This window comes from Anthonomus grandis, chromosome 3, assembly GCF_022605725.1.
Source record: "Anthonomus grandis grandis chromosome 3, icAntGran1.3, whole genome shotgun sequence".
In the NCBI taxonomy this organism is placed as follows: Eukaryota; Metazoa; Arthropoda; class Insecta; order Coleoptera; family Curculionidae; genus Anthonomus; species Anthonomus grandis.
In genome coordinates this window covers 10620324-10644140 of record NC_065548.1, presented here as the reverse complement: position 1 = coordinate 10644140, position 23817 = coordinate 10620324, and the positions used below count along the sequence as shown (strand labels likewise).

The window sequence follows — 23817 nt, the reverse complement described above, 5'->3', positions numbered from 1 at the left end:
ATTGCTTTAAGACTATATTTATTTTAATTTTAAAATGATTTTTATCGTAACTTATACACTTTTGTCAAAAGCTAGAAAGCATTAAATTTTAAGAATGAATAAATGTACACATTATACAGAGTGAATTACGAAGTCCTTCATAATCATTTCCCTAAACGTAACATTATAAAACTTAATAAAAAAATAGAAGACTGATTCCAATAAAGAGACTGATTCCATAAAAATCGTTTATTCAAAAATTATTCTACAACTCTGCCATTTCCTTCAAAGTAGTCCCCTTGGGCAGCTATACAACGATTCCAGCGCATTTTCCACGCTTCGTAACAGTTCTGGAACGCTTCGACTGGGATGTCCGCCAGTACCCTAGTCACGGCCACTTGGATGTCCGTAATCCATTCAAAATGGCTACCTTTGACCACCGATTTTGTTCTAGGGAACAAAAAGAAGTCACAGGGTGACATATCGGGCGAATAAGGTAGTTGCTGCAACACTACGATCCCTTTTGAGGCCAAATACTGGGACACGCTGAGGGCGATATGGCACGGCGCGTTGTCATCCCAAAATCGTCGGTTAAATTTGTCTCACGGTTCATACCTAGTTCGGAGGCTAACATTCGGACTGTTAAACGCCGATTTTTAAGGATTAGGGCGCGTACACGCTGCGCATGCGCGTCAGTCTGCACCTCGACCGATCTCCCTCATCTTCCACGCTTTCTCGCCCCTCCATAAACTCTTTATGCCATCGAAACACCTGGGCACGACTAAGAGCACTATCACCATGCACTTTTACACTTTTAGTGTACGTTTCCGAAGCTGTTTCGCCCAATCTGGCGCAAAATTTTATTGCGACGCGTTGCTCTAGATTTCGTTTTTGCATTTTCGTGACAAGCACCACCAACACACGTCCACTCAACACGACACAGCAGGCGAACTAAACAAGCTAGAGCGATGGTCAATGTATCAATGGAGAGGGAAGGGATGCCGGGGAAGGGGAAAGGAATGTTAAGGTCGCAGGTTTACCACAAGCGCGGCAACAAAATCAGTCTCATCACTTGTCACACCTCGTATTTATGCAATTATTTATTGTCATTTTAGTACAATTTTGAACTAAAGTAGAGACCATAAAATAAAACTTTAAAAATATGAAAGCCTTTCTTAGAAAATAAAAGGAAAATGTTTCCTTTTTATTTTAGTTCTTTATCCAAATGCCTTCTCTGAGCGCGTTGGTGGGGTCAAAGAAAATAAAAGTGAACATGTAGTAAACTCATTGTCATTTGTATATTTTTAGAAATTTAGACCTCTATATAAATTAACAACATAATACAAAACATTTACAAATATACATTTTTATCCTTAAACTACTGCTAACGCTGCATTTTCGTTCAATAATATATTACCCCTAATGCTAAATAAAATAAGTAATAAAACGTATTTGGTTTAGGTCTGAGGTTAAAAGTATGTAAAATAATTATCGTTTTTGGATCAAAAAAAAAAAATAAGCGCTTAGTAAATATTAAAGCTATATAACGAAAAATGGCTTTTGTAATAATAATTAATTTAGTACTACTTAAACCCCATAATATTTGTTCGTTTCTTTTTTTTCTCGTATAAAGTTGAACATTACTGTGGTTTACCTTACACAGTTACTCCGACCTCTCCTAATATATCAGATAATCGCTCCAAATGAACTGTTACTGCGTTCGAGTCCTTGTTCTTTTGACTACGGTTTAACAGTTGTAGAGCGTTCATGTATTCTAATTCACTGAATGCTGGACCTTTGTCTACTATACCGTTGAGAATTTCCTGAAACAAAACACAACTTTTTTAGAACCCTTACGATCCAGATTAATTTATTAATCATTTAGGGTTGTTCTATATGTTTAGATAGCATTTTTCTTACAAACTTTTACTGTATGGGATTGTCCCAAAAACAAGGTTCATTTACATTATCGAATTACTTGCGTTCACGAAGGTTGCGTAATCCATATCTAGTGAAATATATATATTTTTTTTAATTATCAAAAATTACCATTTTGCTCCAAGACTAGGCTCAAAATTTGATAGAATTGTTAAGACGCACCTAGTTTTTTTCGAATGTCTCATTGGATTAACAAGAAGGTTTTCCATTTATCCTTGTAAGCATTTACACTTTTGAGAAAAAAAAACGTTTACCAAAAATACCGGGCTATACTGAGATTTGAATATTTAAGTATGTTATCGCCTGTTTACGGTAATTAGTGTAAAGCTAAGTGAAAATAAAATAAATAAATCTTATGGCTCGGTCAACATAGTTTGGCTTACCTCAGGTGATAAGAAAAACAACTCAAAGTAGTGTCTCGCATGGTCTAGGGCAAGCTCTCTCGTCATGGTAATATTGGTTAAAGTCTGTTGAAGGGCAAATATATTTCTGCACATCCTCTGAATTCCTACATCGTCGATAATCTGCATGTACTGGGCAGAACTAATGAGTATTTTCGCAATAAGATGGCCGAGTCCTTCGAATATATACTGAAAGATTTAATAAATTGATAAAAAGATGTTAAAATGTGTAGAAAAAGTTTGTTTTTGTATGGATGGTATTAAATAGGCTATAAAATAGTTCATACAGCTTATTTGATAAAAGTAAATTAAAACTAATATTTAACTTTATAAAAACATAAAAAATATAATTAAAAGTTAAAGCGGTTCATACGTTTAAATAAGTGTAACGCGTATTTTCTATAAAACTCAAGAAAGAAAAAATAAGCTAGAAAAAGTTACAATTAAAATTTATTAAAAGCATTTTGACACAAGAAAAAACAACATTTTTAATGTTATTAAAGAGAATAAAATGAGAAAACGGGTTATTTGTAAAGAGACTAGATTTAGCAAAACTAGGCAAGCAAGAGATAGCAAAAAGTAAGTAACTGCAACATTATACAATCAATTATTAATTCCTTTTAAATACGAAGAAAAGCAGTATAGTTTCTCATAAATTGGGTGCACTTACTTTGCATTTTCTTGGATGTAAACTGGATGTCATCGCTTCATCTACATTCGCTAGAACTTTGCTAAGTTCAGATACTTTAGGATCTGGTTCATGGGTTTCTTTATTACATTGGGCTTGGGCTAGTAGATAATGGAAGCACTGCACCCTTACCTGCAAAAATTAGTAAAATATATCCAATATTCTATCTATATAATATATATTAATAATAATAACGTTTATTATTTACCACAGAAAAAAAAATCTACAGACAAAATTTACACGTGGAGTTAACTAGTAAATAAGAGCCAATGTTCAATCTCTTGCAAGTTCTGATTTAACTATGTGGCAAAACTTAAACCTACATAAAAACTCATATCTAATTTTATTAAATTGTCCTAACAAAACAAGGTAATATTTTAAAAACGAATTCGTATGCATAAGTAAAAGTATTGGGGTAAAAATAGTCTGTTTGTGCACATATTTCAAGAAAAATATAAACATATAAGGAATGCATAGGAACAACAATTAAACATATTAAGCCATTCAAAATCTTTGAGCATGATACAGGACTACCTTTATTCAGGTAATGGCTATGATGGTTTTTAAAGCACAACATGACTTCTTAAGAGTAATATATGACTCGAAAATTTCATTTGTGAATCAATTGTAACAGCTAAACTCTTAGTGCTTTTTGGGTTGGATTGAATTCAACCCAATAGATAACAAAAAATAATCAGAAATATTGCTTATTCGGACTTTATTCCCAAAAAATAACTACACACTTCTTAGAAATTAATTTTAACACATGTTCGAGATTCTAACAAGTTCATCAAGATCGGAACTTATATATCTCATAATAGTTAACTCTACAAAAGGAATAATACAGCTAGGTAATAGTAGAAAGTATTGTATAAGTAATCGACCTAATATGCATCCTTGAAGGACATCATTATGTACCGAGAGATAGCTTGAGAGAATTGTAAATATTTTAACCCTTTAAGACCTATTACTTAAAAATGATTTAACTAAAGCTTGTGCATTATTTGAAAATACTAGGTAACGTAGCAATGTTATCAATATTTCGTGATTAAGAAAATCAAACGCCTTAGTAAAACCTAATAATACCAAGACAGTGATCTTATTATTATGCCTGCACGAAAAATATAATCGACACATTGAAATGCAAATTGTTTATCTGTTAGTATCAAGAACTTGTTAATATGTAGTCGCTCTTGTATGTCCTCGTTGTACAACCTTGGACATAATTGGTAGCCCACTAATTGATCTACAGTCTGTAGGGTAACTTATTTTAGGAAGAGGTAAGACAATAGCTTTCTTCCAACAATTACGCAAATAGTTGTTTTTTAAGCATTTATTAATAATATGGGTTTTATACTCCCAAATATGGGGACAACAAAGATCAAAAAGACTTATGTTTAGACCGTCCGTTCCGAAAGCCTTACCTTTTATTTTTTAAATTATATTGTACACTTCATAAAGAAACTTATAAACATCCTTAAATTGCTCAGGAATAAGGATCAAGGCCAATATCAAACAGGAAATTAGACTAATTTCCAGGAAAATCTGTAGCAACGTATTACGGTGGTACTTATTTCTCTGGATGAGTGCTGTCATCCTAAAGGAGAGCATTTGGATAATTTAATTTGGATAATAACTTCCTATGTATTCGCTACATATTCATCATTACACAAGAATCTATTTAGTGTTGTTGTATCAGAAAGGGATCTATTAAGTGTTGTTGTTTTAATTAACAACAACACTAAATTAGCAACTTCCTGTTTGTTATAATAAATAAATAAAAATATATTTACAGATAAGGAAATTAATCATAACTTATAATGGAATAAAAACAAAATAATTGCAATCCACATGTATGTTGGATTCAAATAGATAGCAATAAAATATTTCCTGGAATCGAACTAAAGGAAGTTGTATTTTGGAACTAGTCTTAGGTGCACATAGACCAATTGGTCATTTTAACCTAGAATAGTCTCAGTTGCGCTTTTTTTAGTTTTACATTGATTAGATTTCATATCATTATTTGCCAATTATAAATTTTCGTTCGACTATTCAATGAGATTTTCCAATTCCCGTATTATGGCCAGTATTGTTTTAAATAGTCTCAGCTACAATGAAATATGCCTCCCTACCTTATCGTGGGATACATGTCCTTTAAATCTGGTATTAATTGATGAGCTAGCTTTTCTATGTATCTACATATATTGCAGTTTTTACAATACAATAGATTTGATAAATTCCGGACTTTTCATTAGAAAAAACTTCATCGACATCTGATTTGCGCAAGAAATTTTAGATTGTTACTTTTACAAACACTAATAAACTATCTTAGTTAACAAAAACTGTCTGTTAAATTCTTGTAACAAAAGATGAATTTTGCCAAGATATATTCTATCGAGCAATAATTTGATCATTATAACCTTTAATTATAGCAATTGTTATCTTTGTTTCTCCCTCTTTATCAAATCCGATAATTATTTATAAAATGTGTCCTACAAAACGATTCTTAGTAATTTCATATATTACTTATTACATAAAACAAAAAGAATAATCTAAATAATAAAAAAAGGGAAAGGAAGTTATTATATACCTCTAAATGTAGTAGTAAAAGGCATGTATTGGCAAGCTCGTCAAAGTCTTGAGTTATACTGGTCAACTGATGAAGCGTTGCACTGGAAACCGGTGGTGTAATGTCGTTATGATTTTCTACTTTTGGTGGGGACAACTTCGAAGGTTCTAACCGAAATTCACTCGTGTATTGAAACATCCTAACTGAAAACCACTCCTAAAAAAAAATAATTTAAATTACAAAAATTTATAATAAGTTTACATAAAGATATATTGAGAGGCTTACCATACTTTCTTGCAAAGTTGCTAACTCCTTTAAAAGAGTCATATCGGAGAGAATTTCACTTGCAGATACGCCTAAAAATATGATCAAATTTAAGAAGATTATTTATAAGAAATTAATAGATTTTTTGCAATAATACCTCCTTCTCCTAAATTACTGGCCAAAATTTCTGCTTCTTTTCGGTTTCTCATTCGTACGTCTTCCGGGCTTTCTTCTTCTGATGGTTGGCCCTTAAGCATTCTTCTTCCTAGAAAATATACGACCATATATGAATATGTTGCCTGTAAAATATAAAAAATACAACCGACAACTAACCTCTTTCACTTCTGGCATAATATTCTTGTTGTGCCTTTAAATTTAGCCAATTCGGTAAGGATCTGCAATTAAAAGCATAAAACTTATCACAAAGTTTGGGAAAAAAATTGCCATTTCTCTTTTAAATGCTTAATTAAAACGTTTTAAAGATGCACCTACCTCATCGATTATTTAAATTTTGGCCACGGGAGTACAAACATTGTGGATAATGTAGTAAGTAACCATAAATCGTTTGTTTAAAATGTATGTTAGCTAGGTATAATGTAATTCATATTATTGTCGAATATTTAATATCGACTCAATAAGTGAATTCAGAATCGCGTTGAGCAGGGAAAGTTGGTCTCCCTTATATCTTATTGGGGATATGATTATCAAAACAATGCCATAAACGGAATAATAAATCTTGGGTCACAAATGAAATTAAAAAATAAAGCAGTAATTTAAAAAAATTATTTCAATTGTCAAAAAGTAATAAGATCCTAAAACAAAACTATAAAGCTACGAAAAAAGAACATAAAAAGATAATTAACTATACTAAAAAAAAGCATTTTCAACCCAAGATTTTAAATGCTATTAACCCTGTACTAGGTGCATGGATCATAATTAAAAATTTATCAAATAAATCAAAGACAGAGCAGACTTCAGTCACAATACTTGATCAAAATTTGCATAAATTTTAATAATGACCCTAAGTTCATTTAATTCATTCTTTACGAATACATCTCTTAACTTAACAAATAAAATGGGTAATTTCTTACAAAATAGAGCACAAAATAGTATTGAAGAGGAATATCAGTCGAAAACGCTTTAGTAGGTTCCTTTTTTGGAGTATAAGTTCTTTTACCTAATACAAAGTAAGCTAAAGAGGAAAAAATCATGTGGGTCTGATGAAGTGTAGTAGACCTAGTTCCATTCTTCATCAAGTGCTGTTTGAAGGTACTTGCCCATAAACATATTAAGTAAACTTATCGTTTTGCACAGGAAAATTTCCCTCGATTTTAAAAACATCAAAAATTGTACGCCTCCATAAAAAAGATTTTAGCAAACATTTTATGGAAAATTATAGGCCTGTTTATGTTCAGTTCTTTCAAAAATTCTTGAATACTGCTTTCTGGATAGACTGTCTTTGAAGGAAATAATTGGGACACACCAACATGGTTTTCAGAGAAGTAAGTCCACACACTCTTTATTGTGAATTTGTGAACTATATTGATGCAGCGGAGGTCCCTGTTGGGCTCTTTTGTGATCTCAGCAGGGCTTTTGACTGTATGGCTCATAACATTCTTCTGCGGAAATTACAGCATTACGGTTTTGAAGGTAACAGCCTAAGCTGAATTGAATCTTTTTAAAAATATATATATCAATATGTTAATATTTCCTATGCAGTATCTGGCTGCAGTACTGCTATAAATTCTAGGTGTGTCGCAAGACTCATTATTGGGCCTTATACTTTATCTGTTATATACAAATGAACTTCAAAAAGCAATCCCAGGTGTTCCAATTACTGGAACTGACCAACTGCTGGTACTGATTATAAGATTTCCTGTAGAACTCTTCTCAAAAAGTTTGCAACATTGTCACACTCACAGGAACATATATTATATCATAAAAACATGTTTAAATATTCATCAACATAAAGACAGCGATCCAACTTATGGACGGAAGCATTTCCTAACACCATGAATGCAGATAATTATTAAATACTTCCATATAGAACACAAATAAAATGTAAATCTCCAAATGCGATTGGCCTTAAAATGTATAATGCCTTGCCACCAAATATAAAAGACATGTCAAAGACTGAATTTACTCTATAGGGGAGTTCATGAACTTAGTTTCTCTTCTATTTTTAAACTAAATGATGTACTGACGATTCTTAGACAATAATTGTTAAAGATTATCAATTCGAATATTTGAAAAATAATAAATTAATCACCGATAAAAGTACTTACTTTAAAAACCGATTTATATCCTCATCTTTTAACCAAGCTGCGCTACATATCCTACGATCCTCCGAATGAGGATGCACCATTTCTTTATAAGCCGAATAGCAAGCATCTCTGTATTCTTTCAAAGCTTTTACAGAAAATTCGGCGATTTTTTCGCTGAATAACGGTAGCGATTGGAGAACTTTTTTCCATTCCCGTATACAACGTTCAACGGCAACAGTACTCTAGAATTAATAAGGGATTTAATAATAATAGTATATAATTAACAAAAAAAAACTAGTTAAGAATAATGTATATAAGAAATAATTAATATATATAATAAAGTAGTAAAGGGCAATTTCAGCTTCCTTTCTTTCCATAAAGAAAGGCTGTTAAAGCCTAAATTTACAAAATAATTTGTTGCCAAACAACAACTGTCTTTTCTGTATATAAATAATAATAGAATCGAAGTATTTTGTAAAGTTCATACCTAGACATATATTTAAGTATTCCATCAAAAATTAAATACAGAAAATGCTTACGGTATTGTTAATTCTGGGAACTGCGAATATAAATACAAATAGAGGCAACTGGCTAGGATAAGACAAAGGGTAAAATTAATTAAACTGGTCACATGTAAAAATTCATGTTTACGTTTAACCTATGGCATCCGTAGACGCGAACACATTTCACCAACACACATTACATAAATCAAAATTGATGCTCGCAGTTGCCCTCTACGTTTTAATAATAGTGTTCATACCCAGACATCATAAAGAAATATTCAAAAGGTCTTTTTCTTATATTGCCGCAACACTATAAACTCATTTTCACCATATCTTCTGAATTGTAATCTTCTGAGGTGTAATTGTCTGGCTAGTTTAAAAAAAAAACTTATGCAATGCCTGATTGCTCAACAATTGGGAATTAAGTGGATAATGGGGGTGAACTCGTCTTCATAAATTTTGTGAATAGCTGAAATTTGTTGAATGTTTTTTATTAACTACTTTTTACTGCTCTGTTGCTTGTTCGGTGTTTTAAAACAAAATACATTTAGAATTACAACTGGAATAATTTTTATTATGTTAATAACATTGTACTTTAAAATACACATTGGCTTTTAACTAAATTTATTTATCATTTCTTGCAATATTAGCTTGTAAGTACACTTAATTAGTTCTTACTTTTTGTTTTATTTATTCCTTTTAAGTATGTGAACCTAAGATAATGTTTTAATTTAATCTCTCTTGTTTGGAGACTTAAGCAGTGCCTTGCATTACTTGTGTTGTCAGGTATCTGAAGAGTCTTTTAGGACCAATATCTCAAATATCTGTATTTTTTATAGTTTGGTTTGGTCCTAATAAATGAATTATTATTATTATTATGTGACTTATTTAAATGTGTTCTAATCTTCATAAAAGACTGCACGGACTTTGTAAAATTGTCAACTCTATATTTATTCAAAGTTGAGACAATTAAGTATAAATAAGACTTAATATTTGTTTATTATGTGCAGGTATACATATACTGCCACCGAATGTTTTAGATTATGAACATTAGTACGAAATCCCATTTTATTAAAAAGATAAGTTGGACATTTAAATTTAATTATTTTATAAAATGAGCAGACATTGCAAAAGGCGTCTCTTAGCCGTAGTAAATTATCCCAATTCCCTTGATTTGTAGGACACAGGCTATATTCGTCGTATTCAAGATGTCAGAGGTATATAAGATGTTTGCATCCTTTAAATTCTTTCCACATCCACAGAATTTATGAAGGAATCATAAGTGACTTCCACAAAATTAAAATATGTCAATATAAGAGTCTCGCTTAGAAGAGCTCTTTTTTTAAGTACAGTAGTGGAAAAATGTAGAGCAACATTTAATAAGTTGCTAAAATAAAATATTAGATGATGACTTTTAGCATAAAATTTCTGTAGATAAAAACATATGGTACTTATAAATGGTTTTTGAAAATTTGTACTTATAAATCATTTTTGAAATATTTCTCAAATCATGCAAAATATTTTACTTAGTGTTAGTTTAAACTGATAAGTTGACGGTATTTGGCTGCTTAAGAAGCCTCGCGGTAAACATTTATCTGTCAATATTAAAAATAGAATTGTTGATTTATACAAAAGTGGTCAAAAGCAGATTGCTATTGCAAAGACATTTAGGTTACATAGATCTATCGTGTCTCATATAAATAAGGAGTTTCATATAAATAGCGATTTATCTGTTAAGAAAAAGTCAGGGAGACGTAGAAAAACTACTCCATATACCGATAAACAAATTATCAAAATTACTAAAAATGAGCCTTTTCTGGGATCCAATAAGATAAAGCACCGCATATCCGAAGAGCTTGGAGTAAACGTGACTTGAGAAATAGACTATTAGAGGCCAAGTTATTTGCCAGAAGACCTGCCAAAAAACAGCTGCTGTCAAACAAAAAAGACCTTCCCGTTTAAGTTTTGCCAAAACGCATCTACGTTATACAGAGCATGATTGGAAAAAGGTAATCTGGAGCGATGAATTTGGATTCATCGCTCCAGATTACCTTTTGTTTTTGTTTGTTCAAAAGTGATGGAATTGTGTATGTTAGACGCCCTGTCAATGAAAGACTCAACCCCAAGTATACCTGTCCAACAGTAAAACATGGTGGTGGAGCAGTAATGGTTTGGGGATGCTTTTAGGGCTATGGTATGGGCCCCCTGTAGAAAATAGAAGGTATAATGGACCGGTTTCCATATGCTGATGATACTATGCCTTTAAGACATTTATTTCAACAGAACAACGATCCCAAGCATTCTTCTCGGTTCGTAAAAGCTTGGTTCAGAAAGGAAAACATTAATGTAATGGAATGGCCTTCACAATCCCCTGATCTCAATCCAATTGAGAATCTGTGGGACATTTTAGATTCCAAAATCAGAGGAAAATCTTATAAAAATCAGCACGAATTGTTTGAAGCATTGATGGAAGCATGGGTGAATATGGATCCAGGGAGCTAATAAGATCTATGCCAAAACTTTGTGAAGATATAATTAAGACTAACGAATACTTTACAAAATATTAACTTATCTTTTTTTTTATTTATTAGAAATGAAATAAAAACGAATATTAAAAAATGTTGCTTTACTTTTTTCCACCTAAAAAATAATTTTTTAATACAAAAATACTAAGGACAAGGAAACATGTTTTTTTTCTTAATATTAAATTGCTTGTGTAATAATAAATTACTGGAATTAATTTTACTTCTGGTTTACATTCACTGCTTGAAAAAATAAAGTATTTTCAAATGTTGCTCTACTTTTTTCCACTACTGTAAATGAATGTTGCTGTGCATAAATTAATAAGTTTAGAAAATGCTCTTCTTAACCCTTAAAAGACTTACATGTTCTTTAAATTTCAATTTATCATCCATAAGTCCTAAATTTCCGACAGAATTTTTAAAAGCAATCTTTTCATTCCTCAACGTAATTTTTCAATGTTCAGTGAGTTTCTTGTGATGATTTTCAGGGCAGAATACTATAGCAACGCTTTCAGCGGGATTGAATTTAAGCAGATTATCATTTGACGAAGTGAGCAAGTTACTAATCTCGTTTTCTATTTAATTTTTGAAATTATGAACAAAATTTATGGAAAGTTTTAAATTTCTGTGTATCAATATTGAGCCCTGAGGATTCCAACAGTCATTTTTTAAGTCTAAAATTTTGCCATCTATGATTATCCACTGTGCCCTATTACTTAAAAAAGATGAAATGGCAGACTTGTCAAAACCGTAATATAACGGTTGCAAACAATAGTTGATAATTAATCATATCAAATGCTTTAGTATAATCGAATAAAATAAGTAGAAAACTAAGGTTATGATCTTACGCATTAACGATATCATCCCAATATCAAATATACAATACTGTATATCAAGTATACAGGTTGCAATACTGCCCATTGTAAATGTTCTTCGTCTAAGCCCAGATTATTCGTTTTGAACATTATCATTTTTTTTCAAAGTCAAAAAAGTTTATTACCAAAAAAATTGTTATAAATATAATTAGCTACATGAGAAAATAAAATTGACAATTTTTGGTAAAAGGAACTGCTTCGCGATTATATAAAACCGATAGCGCAATTTGCGTGAAACAGGTCTTGAAAACATTATAAATAAACACAAAAAAAAATTCCCAATTAACCTAAAAAAGAACAAAACTAAAATTAAAAAGGGCAGAAACAAAAAATGGCAAAGCAATTTGGCTGGCATGCGACGGAAGGTAACAAGAATAGACAAAAAAGAACCACAAAAGAAAGATTGGACAGGCCAGCTTATCTTTGGTCTTAGTTGATTTTGCAGTTTATACTACTATGTATCTACTACTAGTCATACTACTAGGCATCTTGTTGGGAGTCGAGAAGAATTTGCTTAACCTTGGTGTAAAATTTATTAAATGACAAATCTTTAATATTATTTGGCAAGTTATTCCACATTGTAACTCCGACAACCGAAAATGACTTGTGGAAGTTACTTGTTCTATGTTGAGGTATCCTAAAATTTCCAACATTACGAGTATTGTGTAAATGCGAGAGAGTAGTAAATAACTTATTTAAATAAGGGGGTTGACCCGACTTTATTATTTTATATATAAAGGCATATATGTGTAATTTTCTTCTCCTTTCTATATTTAAAATAGAATTTATGTTTAAATAAGGTGTGATATGCTCCCGATAGGCAGCGCTATAAGAAAATCTTATACAGCTATTTTGTAATTTTTGTATAGATCTAGAAAGCTCAGATGTTATAGAATTAGAATATACGATATCACCGTAGTCGAGTAAGGAGAGAATGAGGCTATTGCAGAGATAATATTTGGTTTTACTCTTTAAGACATTTTAAAATCTGTACAGATTTCTAAGACGCATATAGCCTATATTTAATTTGTTCTTAATGTGTGTCTCAAAACAAAAGTTAGAATCTAAAGTCAATCCTAATATTTTCACTTCATTGACAACTGGAATTTTTTCTCCATTAATCTCAATATTTATACTTTTATATAAGTGTCTCAGAATTCCTGACTTACAGCCATACAAAATGATGTTAGATTTAGCAGGGTTAATTTTTAAGTTATGCTCATTGGAAAAATTAACTATGTTTAGTATATCCGATTAAATTTTTTGCTCAGAAATATTAAAATTTAAAAAATTTAATGGCATGTATATTTGAGAATCATCAGCATATTGTTGTAATTTACAATGTTCAATACAGTTAGGCATATCCGCAACATAAATCGAAAATAAAAGAGGTCCCAATATGGAGCCCTGAGGAACACCAACTTCCAAGTCAAGATACCTTGAGTGCTCCAACTTCCATTGTTGGTTTTTAACAACACCGAATGTGATCTATTTTTAAGATAGGAATCAAAAAAAGAAACTGTAGATTCGGAACAACCAAAATATCCCAACTTTGCAAGGAGCATTGAGTGATTTATAGTATCAAATGCTTTGCTAAAATCAAGCACCGCCATGCAAGTACTTTGTTTATGTTCTTCGTTAAGTCTTATATTATCTAACATTCCCACCAGACTAGTAGTTGTACTATAATTCCTCCTTAACAAAATTATAAAGTTGTTGGTGAATATGCCTTTCTAGAATTTTAGAAACTACTGATAAAATACTTATAGGCCTTATGTCTTTTAGTTCTTTTGGATTAGAGATTTTTGAAACGGGTCTTATAAGTGCTTTTTTCCAGATATCAGGATATACATTTGTAAGAATGCAAGTATTTAAAATGTTTAGAAGTGCTTTTTTACAAAAAGGTCGGCAAAGCTTGATATCATTTATACAAGTCCGTCAGCTCCTATAGCATTTGATTTTATGGTCTTAATTATACTGTTAACCCTTTCTTCATCAAGAACACTTAAATTTAATTCTTGAATACTATTATTCCATTTATTTTCATTGTAAAAATTTAATTTGGTTTATGATATATTATTGTTAATTTGGTTAACGCATTGAGAAAAATAATTATTTAGGGCTTCTGGATTACTAAAATTACAAGGCAGATCGGTATTCTTTGATTTAGTTAGATGTAGTTTATTAGCATTTATCCAAAAATCACGATTTTTTTTTGTAGAAAGTGTGTTAAAATATGATATTTTTTCCCGCTGAATAGCATGTTTTGTATAGTTTCGCAATTGCCTATAATAGTTTAAATTTAACTCAGTTTTATTTTTTTTATATTTTCGCAGTGCTTTATCTCGGAGCTTCATAAGCAATTTAATATTGTCTGTTATCCAAGGAGTGAATGGTTTATTTTTAATATTTTTAGTCTTAATTGGCGCATGTTTATCAACTAAACAAAGTATATTGTTGTTAAAAGCCACAAGTTTATCGTTAACGGAATTTAGGTAATATATACTATCCCAATTAAGTCTTAAAGCGTCATGCTCAAATAAATCCGTATTAATAACACTATAATTCCTACATTTCATTTTAAAATGTCCCTCTTTACTTTTAGGAAACTCAAGACAACAGAATACTAAGTTGTGATCACTAATGGTTTGTGGCAAAGACAACGAACCGACACCATTTATTGGGAAATGTTTATTTATAATAATGACATCAAGTAGGGTACTTGTATTGTTAGATAAATTCCATCTTGTAGGCTCGGTTATTACTTGATTTAAATCAAATTTATTTAAGAGCGCTAAAAATCAGTCTTCCAAAAATAAATGTAATCTAATATTCCATAATTGTTTCTAATATTTTTGAAAGAATCGGCATAATGGATATTGAGCGCAAGTACTATAATCGGCGCATTTGCAATGTACCACAATGTGGGAAAATAGTATTTTATTAAACCTGAATTCATTATATTAGTTAAATATGTAATTATAAAGGGACAACAGAGGTTTACCAAGGTTATATTAAGGCGATCAATTCCAAAAGCATTAGATTTTATTTTAAGAATAATATCGCAAAACCCGCTCTTCAGTAGCAGTATTAAAAGAAAATATACTATCATTAAAATGACTATTAAGATTAAAAGTCATTATTTCTTGTTTAGGCATTGCCGAGGTTCTTAAAAGCTGTGTAAAGTAATTATTAATTTCATTTGGTCAATTTAAAATAAATCGTTTGAATACTTCTATTTAGAATGTTACTTGTTAAAAACATTTGTGGTTAAAGTTATTGAGGTTCATTTATAAAAAAGTAGAGCATATAATTTTATAAACTTACAACTAATAAGGGTTTGTAATCCGAAGATAACTCTAGAAGTACGGCAGTTTTCCATGCATCTGGAGCTTTAAAGGCTTTTTCAATTTCCCCTATAATTTCATCTGATTTTCTCTTTAGATACACGCTTGAAACGTGTTGCGTTATGTATTTGTACAATGGACAAGATCCGTGAGACATCCCTAAAAAACATCTTAATTTTTATAAAATAAAGCCTGTACAATAAGTTTAGTTTGTGTAATAAATGTGACTACCAACATACGAAATAAGGAATTATATTAAACGATAGAAAATTAATCATTGAAGAATAATGAAATTATAATATAAAAGACCCAAGACACATAAGGGCAGTTACAAAAAAATATCGGTACTTCAAATATTATGCTTATGCTTGCATTGGTTTTTAGGAAATGACAAGATAAATAAACCTAAAAATCTAGAAGTTTTTAAGGTGATGTAGGCACAACATCAATGTGTAACATTTTCAAATTTAAAACTTGTGAAATAAAGCAATTTTGATTGAAAAAATTAACAATTAATATATATATTGTTTCCCAATGGTAGAATTTATTATTTAATAATTGTCCTTACCCAACATTTGCTCGATATCTTCAGTAAAACACATAAAAGGTATAAACAAATCTAATATATTATTAGGATGTGGTGAACATATTAGTACTTTTTCTTTTTTATTATTTTTTAAGGCACTACTTAAACCAAGGGCACTTGAAGAACCATCAAATTTGAACAGCACTTTCTTCTTACTAAAAAGAATACTTTGGCTAAAGAAGACAAAAGTCAATAGACATTTTAATTTACCTCTGCTGTTTCTTTCTTGAAAAATATGCAGAAATATCGCTGTGATCTACTGTGCTGTTCATTTGAAAATCTACAGACATATTTTGCAAATCTAAATAGTCACTTAGAAATTCTTGCAACTAAAAAAAAGGTTTAAAATTCAATATTCGGAAATATATCTACTAAAGCCCTAAGAAACAACAAATGAATTATGAATTCCTACCACTTCCTGAACCTGCGACCAATAGTACTGCAAACTGTAAGGTTTCAAATCAATATTTTGAGATGCTATCGACTTATCAACCCATTTTAAAAATACTTGATGTGAATCTGCTATTTCCTTAAACTGATCAAATAAAATGTCCACCAGCTCCTTTAACCCCCGCTTAGAATCAATGTTCTCTGTAAAATCTATAACATGCTGTGTGGACTTCTGAATAATGTGAGTTAAAGAGACTTGCATCTCCCTAACAATTTCCTGAAAATAAAAATTTGCACATTTTTACTAGAAAAAAAAAACGTTTTTTAAACATACATCTAAGGCATAAGGAAGCTTTTCTAACAAACACAAGCTTTTTACTAAAACAGCAACAAAATTCCTATGATTTTCATCTATATTAAGTCTGTCCAGGTCTTCATCTAAATTAAAACCCTCTGACAGTAAGTCCTTTGCCCCAGACCTAAAATAAAATAAATTATAAATAATTTAATTAAATTTATTATAAAATATAGGTAAAATACTTTGTCAAATCCTCCATAAGATTCTTAGAAACATTACTCCTATTTCTCCCACTCAGTCTAAGTTTCATGCTTCTCTGCAAAGGTGAATGGATCAAAAAACCATTCCTGCCAGAGCCCTGCCTTCTTAGTGTTAAAATATGCTGGCATGGTTTTGTATATAAAATATGCTTTAATTCTTGTAAAATTTGCAAGTGTAATTGCTAAAAAGTTTTATAAATGTTATTTAATTTCTAAAATATTTGGGCTCATTACTTACTTCTTTTTTCTGTTCTAATTCTTGGCTTAACTCTTTTAAGCTCTCAACGCCTTCCAAGGGGTCTCTTCCTAATTTTACTGCATCTACCAACAGCTTTGTAGCATGGAGATATCTCTTATGCGACATATGATTGGCTAGTTGATTTGGGACATTATTCATTTTTTCTCTAAAAACGGTCTATATATGTACAAAATGTACTATTAAAATTTTATACAAACACATACATTTCCTCAAGTAATTGCAGCATATATTTATATTCTAGGCCTTCCATCCATAAAGCTTTCAACTCATCACGTTTACACCTCAATTTCTTTTTACAGTCTTGCAACAGTTCTTTTGCTTTATGAATTTTCACTTTATTTTCAGTTACAGATTGTGATATGGTGCTAAATAAATGCATAATCTAAAAAATATATCATAGATATTATAGATGTTACTGTGTAATAAACAACATACTTCAGTAAGATCACTTTCATGTTTAGATACTAGATGATCGAGTCTTTGATCACAGATCTTGTAATCGGCTTCTAGTTTTGCCTTTTCTCTATCTCTTTGTTCATTTGTCTCGCTAGCAGATAAGGTGCGGATTACTGACATTAACAAACCACTCTGAAAATGGATAATTTTGTAATTTTGGGTATTCGAATTATAAGATTCTGGTGAATATGGTATATTTCTTTATTTATTTAAGTATGAAGCTCTCCTGCAGATAGACAAAGCAATCCAATCACGGGAAATTACAAAATATCTTAGTAGATTTAAATACAAATAAGCTTTTTGCCGGTTACTACACTTTCAATAAACCTAAAAAATAAACCTAACTAACTAATTTATTAACATCTTTACAATCATAGAAAATATCATGAAGAATGACAATAAGAAAAAAAGGACCTTTCCTTGCATTAATTTAGAGAAAACTTAAATTCTTTTTTTTTTCAACAAGTTATCTCTATGTGGCACTTATTTTAAGGAAAAATGTACATCAAGGAATATATGAGGGGGTCAGAAGCCAAGGGGTCCAAGTCGAGTTTTTTTCAATATCGAGTTAAGTGCAGAAATCAAAACTTAATATATACCTTTACTTGGTGGCAAAGAGATCCAAGCATAAAACAAGTCTTAATGGCTCCATCTATCAATAAGAAAATGTACTACTTACCATATCTTAACAGTTGTTTAGAGCTAAATGGGTCCAAGTATACTTGGATCCATTTACATCCAAGGAAACTGTTATATTCTGTTGATTACTAACGATTTTGTCAGTGTCAGTTGTCGTACTAAAATCGTGAAAAATAGTGATCAAAGTGCATTTTTAATTTCAAAATGCTTACATCAGACGATGAAAGAGGTAAGTAGTTATTATAGCAATAAAAATTTCTATTTAAAATAAAAATTAAGGTACATATTTTATGATATCAATTTTTTAAGGTTATGATAATACAAATGGAGTTCTTTTCATTATAGCGCACCAAATTCATATGGAACTAAGAACATAATTATAATAATTGCATATTTTTCGTTATTATTTAAATACCTACAACAGATTTTAATAAAATGACTCTTTTTCAGAGCCATTCTCCGACAACTCTGATATAGATGGAGATTATGTTCCAAGTAGCAGTGGTGGCAATGATGCTGAAGTGCAAAACTTGAATGAAGCTGGGAATGGGAAGTCCAGAAAAAGGGTTCGTAAAACTGCGACATGGAAAAGAAATTGTTCAAAAATTCGAAGAAACAGTGGCCAGGAATACGTTGGTCGCAAGGGTGAACATGCAAAATCTGTTAAGGCTTATGACCATACATGCAGATACAAGTGTACAGAAAATTTTACGGAGGAAGTTAGAAACACAATTTTTACTGATTATTGGAATCTTGGAAACAAAACTAACGGATGGGATCTACAGAGCACCTTTATTGCATCATGCATACAAAATAATGCTCCAAAAATGCACCATCTAAAAATCACCAGACAAAAGAGTATTAGCGCTGTGATAAAACTTCAAAATAAACGTGTATGCAAAGAGTTTCTTCTGAGAACTCTAGATATTAGCCGCAAACGGTTTTATAACGTCACAAAGAAAAAGAAGGAGCCTGGAGTCGTCCAAACGGATCAAAGGGGAAGACATATCCCTAGCAATAAAATAGACAATGAGTCTTTAAACTTAGCAAAACAGCATATAAACTCATTCCCCAAATTTGTGAGTCATTATACTAGAAAAGACAATCCGAATCGCAAGTATTTGTCTCCCGAGTTAAATGTAACAAAAATGTACAAGCTATACAAAGAATTTTGTCATGAAAAAGAAGCCCGACCATTAAAGCTGAGCAAATACCGCGACATTTTTAATACCCATTTCAACTTAGCTTTTCACCGACCATATTCAGACACATGTACAAAGTGTGACACGTTCATTACTCAGAAAAATTCTTGTGATCCAGAATCTGAAGAGGGCTCCCGCGTTGCCAGAGAACATGCTCGTCATCTACGTCAAGCTGAAGCAGCAAAAAATTAAAAAAACGCCGCCAAGGAGTCAGCAAGACAGTGTCCAGAAAAACGTGCTATTTGTTTTGATCTACAAAAAACCTTACCCACTCCGCATTTGACATGCAGCAAAGTATATTATTTGCTCCAGCTATGGACTTACAATCTAGGAATCCACGATTTATCATCCGTAATTGGTAATATGTACATGTGGCATGAAGGTGAAGGGTCGAAAGGTTCTCAAGAAGTTATGTCATGTTTGCTGAAGTATATTGAAAGTTTGCCAAAAACAGTGACCCACATCGATGCATTCAGTGATAACTGTGGTGGTCAAAACAAGAACAAGAACATAATAAAATTTTGGATGTATATTGTGCAATTTACACATATCGAAAGTGTTGACCACCATTTTTTGGTTTCGGGACATTCCTTTATGGAATGCGATCAAGATTTTGCCATTATTGAAAAAGCAAAGACACGGCTAACTCACGTTTTTACTCCCGATGATTGGGTTAATTTTATAGCAAGAGTCAGTAGAAAATTTAGTAAAAATGCAGCCTGAGGATTTTAAATCTATATCTTCCATGGACAACATCATGAAATCAAATCTTACAGGAATAAGTAAAATGCAATGGCTACATTTAAAAAAAAAGTATCCAATGAAACTTTTTTATAAAGAAGTTTATAATAGTGATTTTCCTTTTGAAGAAATGGATCTTTCTAAAAAAACTGACTTGCATGGTAGACCTTCAAAAATTCTTCTACCTGCTCTATATAACAGTCCTCCAAAAATAAAATTAGCAAAATTCAATAACTTGATGCAGCTTCTACCATATGTACCACCAATACACCATGATTTCTATAAGTCGTTGAATCCAGGACAGACATTGAATGCAGACCATCAAACAAACAGGCGAAACGATGAAGATTATATTCTCGGTAACATGGTTGAATCGGATGATGATTAATATTAATACAAAACCTTCTGTAACTATTTTTTATTAAAGTCGATTCTATTATTTGACAATTTTTATTACCTATCGAGTTACCTACAGTGGCGGCCAGTTAATTAAAAACGACACAAAATTTAATTTTTTTGGAAAACCATTTTATGCAGTTTTACGAATGATATTTATTTATAAGGGTTAGACATATTAAACACATTCTACCATAAATCAATAGTAATCTATTCAAAAATCTAGGGAAAAAAAATGTTTACAAAATTAATGGACAACAAATTAAAAACGAATTCAATATTTTAATTTTACACCAAAAAAAATCAGTATTTGGTAGGATATCCTTTAGCTTCTTTTATTGCTAGATATCTTCTTTGCATAGATTCTATTAAAGTTTGACAGCCAGTAATTGGGATGGAATACTAAGCTTCTTGAACACCTTTCACTAGTTCGTCCATGTTTTTAAATTGCTTTGGCTGAATTATTCTTTTAAGATCATTCCACAGATTCTCTATCGGGTTGAGGTCTGGACTACACGAGGGCCATTCAATTACATCAACGACGTTTTGTTCAAACCACCTTTTTACTGAACGTGCTGTATGCTTGGGGTCATTATCCTGTTGAAATTTCCAGGTAATAGGTAATTTTTCTTCTGCATATGGAAGCATCACATTTTCTAATATAGATTTGTATTTCTCCTGATCCATAATTCCATCTATTTTATAAATTGGTCCAACTCCATACCATGACATGCAGCCCCACATCATGATTGAACCACCTCCATGTTTAACAGTTAATTTTGTGAATCTTGGATTTAATTCCTCACCAGGTGGTCTTCGTACGTAAGTACGACCATCCGATCCGATGCGATTAAGTTTTGTTTCATCCGACCAAAGTATATTTTTCCATTTGGTAAGGGTCCAACTCAAATGATCGCGTGCGAACTGCAATCAGAGTTTACGATTCTTCTTTGAGGCAAGTGGCTTCTTTCGGGAAACTCTTCCAAATAGTTGAAACTCATTAAGTCGGCGGCGAATTGTTCTTACTGATGGCTTCGGATCGTTTTGTGCATACATTTCACGTCTGATATCTACTGCTGTTAAATGGGGCGACTTTTTTGCTAAACGTACCATAATTTTATCCTCTCTTGCGGTTGTTATTCTAGGCCTTTTCTTCCTAGGTACATTTCTAACCGTGTCGTGAGTTTTATAATGTTTAATAGCATTATGAACCATAAATTTAGAACATTTTAGCATTGCTGCAACTTTACTGTATGAATGCCCTTCTTGAATCAAATTTAAAATTACTTGTCTTTTTTCAGGGTCACAACTCTTTTTTTTACCCATAACGTTTGTTTTATATTGACCTTGTATTACTTAAGTGAGATACCAACTAAATGATAAATAAATGCTACACATTCATATTCGACAAAAATTGATAAAAAAAAACAAAAGATGAATCGTTTTTATTTAGCTGTCCAAGGTATTTCTAAATTGTTAAAATATCAGATTCCAAACCTGTTTCAAATCCAAATATTTATGCATGTGCAAGCTTAACATGAAGTGATAAAAACATTTATTTGCAAATAGAAAATATAACCGTATGATTTTAGCATAAAATATTAAAAATTGTATCGTTTTTAATTTGCTGGCCGCCACTGTATCTACAAAAATAAATGATTATGTGGCATTTTTTCAAAATTGTTACAACACCCGTGTACCATAGTACGGCCCTGTGAATAAAATAAAGCCCAAACATTTTCAAAATCCATCTTAAATTATAAGTATAAGCAAAACAAAAAATTTGCAATACATAACTCATGCATTTTAGGGTTCTAGATTTTTTAATAAGTAAAAATATTTAAAATTGAAATTTCTCAATATTTATGTTTTGGTACTTGGACCCCTTGGCTTCTGACCCCCTCATATACACTTCTTATTTAATTGGTGATATTTTCTTTTACAGTAATTTATTAATAAATTTATTCATTAATGTGCTCTTTTCTTTTACTTTAAATTTAAAACTGCACCACAATTTTGTAAAAATTCAATTTCTTTCCAGTTAAGTGAAATTGTAGTATTTATATATATGTTAAACCTTTGACTTCCTTTCTACAAAAGATTTCTTGAAAACCAAAAAATGAAGAAATAAAATATATAGAATGATTATACCATTAATGTAATTACATTCTAGATCATTACCTTACCTCCTTTTTGCCATTCTATGTAATTCTATGCATAAGTTTTAAATATAAAGCTGTATGTACCATATATTATCCTTACCATACAAGTTGATAATGTTTACATTTTGATAGTCATAACAATGGTGGATGGTTATTAAATTTAATTAACTCAATTTGGATGTTTAGATCATATTCTGGTAAGTGCTAATTCTATAATATTTGTTTGCAAGTATCTCTACTATCCACAGGTAGTTAGTTATACAGCAGAGATGTTTTTCCCAAATGAACAAGATGCAATTTCCATTCTTTAAGAAGGATATGATCAACCTCAATTCAAATTTATTTTTTTGTTAATTAAATACTTAATTTAATATGTGACGGCGATAATATGTTAAGTATAAGGTCCAGGAGTTTGTTAAATATTGGAAATGTTAGAAGCTCTAATTCAAGGCCTTATTATTTGCCTTTCTTTATTTATATAAAATTTCTTTATTTACAGTAAATACTGTAAATAAAGAAATTTTATACTCAATAAGTTAATTGAACATGATATTTAAAAATTGTTTGTAGGAACTTAAAAACTCTAATTTCAATTATGAAAAGATAATTTAGCAGTTTGCAGGCCTAATACCATTAGCAAGATCATTACACACAGTGGGAGGCTTTTCGATTATTATACATTAATTTAACACTAGAAAGAATTAAGTCTTAACTTGAGGCATTTTAACTTTGGTGGTTTAACTGACTGCCTTATCACAGGACGTAAGTTGCACTTTGCTATAAACCATAAAATATAAATAGTACTCCTTCAGGATTATTAAATACTTACCGTTTCTTTAACTGGTTTTACTCCTCTTGGAGGCTTTATTGGAGGTGATTCCATTTTCTGTATTCAAAGTAAAAACCCAGGAAATCTATTATTTATTAAATGTTTGATTTTTATTTTTCTTTTTTTATTTTATGATGCCATTATTATTACTTTTTTTGACACATAACACATAACAAACCATGACATGACATTTAACTGACAGATTCTCATAAAGCCGTATTTTAGCGTGTAAGCGCCTATAAGCGTCTT

At 31.0% G+C, this 23817-nt stretch overlaps 1 protein-coding gene across 1 annotated transcript; it reads right to left on the bottom strand.

Moving 5' to 3' along the window:
- Positions 1 to 1253: 1253 nt before the first annotated feature.
- On the bottom strand, positions 1254 to 23736 carry LOC126734142 (exocyst complex component 4). Its single transcript, XM_050437674.1, has 18 exons — positions 23569 to 23736; positions 17579 to 17731; positions 17347 to 17525; positions 17123 to 17288; positions 16867 to 17066; positions 16661 to 16805; positions 16349 to 16603; positions 16147 to 16265; positions 15919 to 16091; positions 15331 to 15509; positions 8125 to 8345; positions 6173 to 6234; positions 5997 to 6104; positions 5861 to 5931; positions 5597 to 5791; positions 2989 to 3138; positions 2301 to 2507; positions 1254 to 1802 (listed from the first exon to the last, which is right to left on the bottom strand). Exons 1-18 carry the CDS (start codon positions 23620 to 23622, stop codon positions 1635 to 1637), a joined length of 2805 nt encoding a protein of 934 aa, XP_050293631.1. The 5' UTR covers positions 23623 to 23736; the 3' UTR covers positions 1254 to 1634.
- Positions 23737 to 23817: the final 81 nt, after the last annotated feature.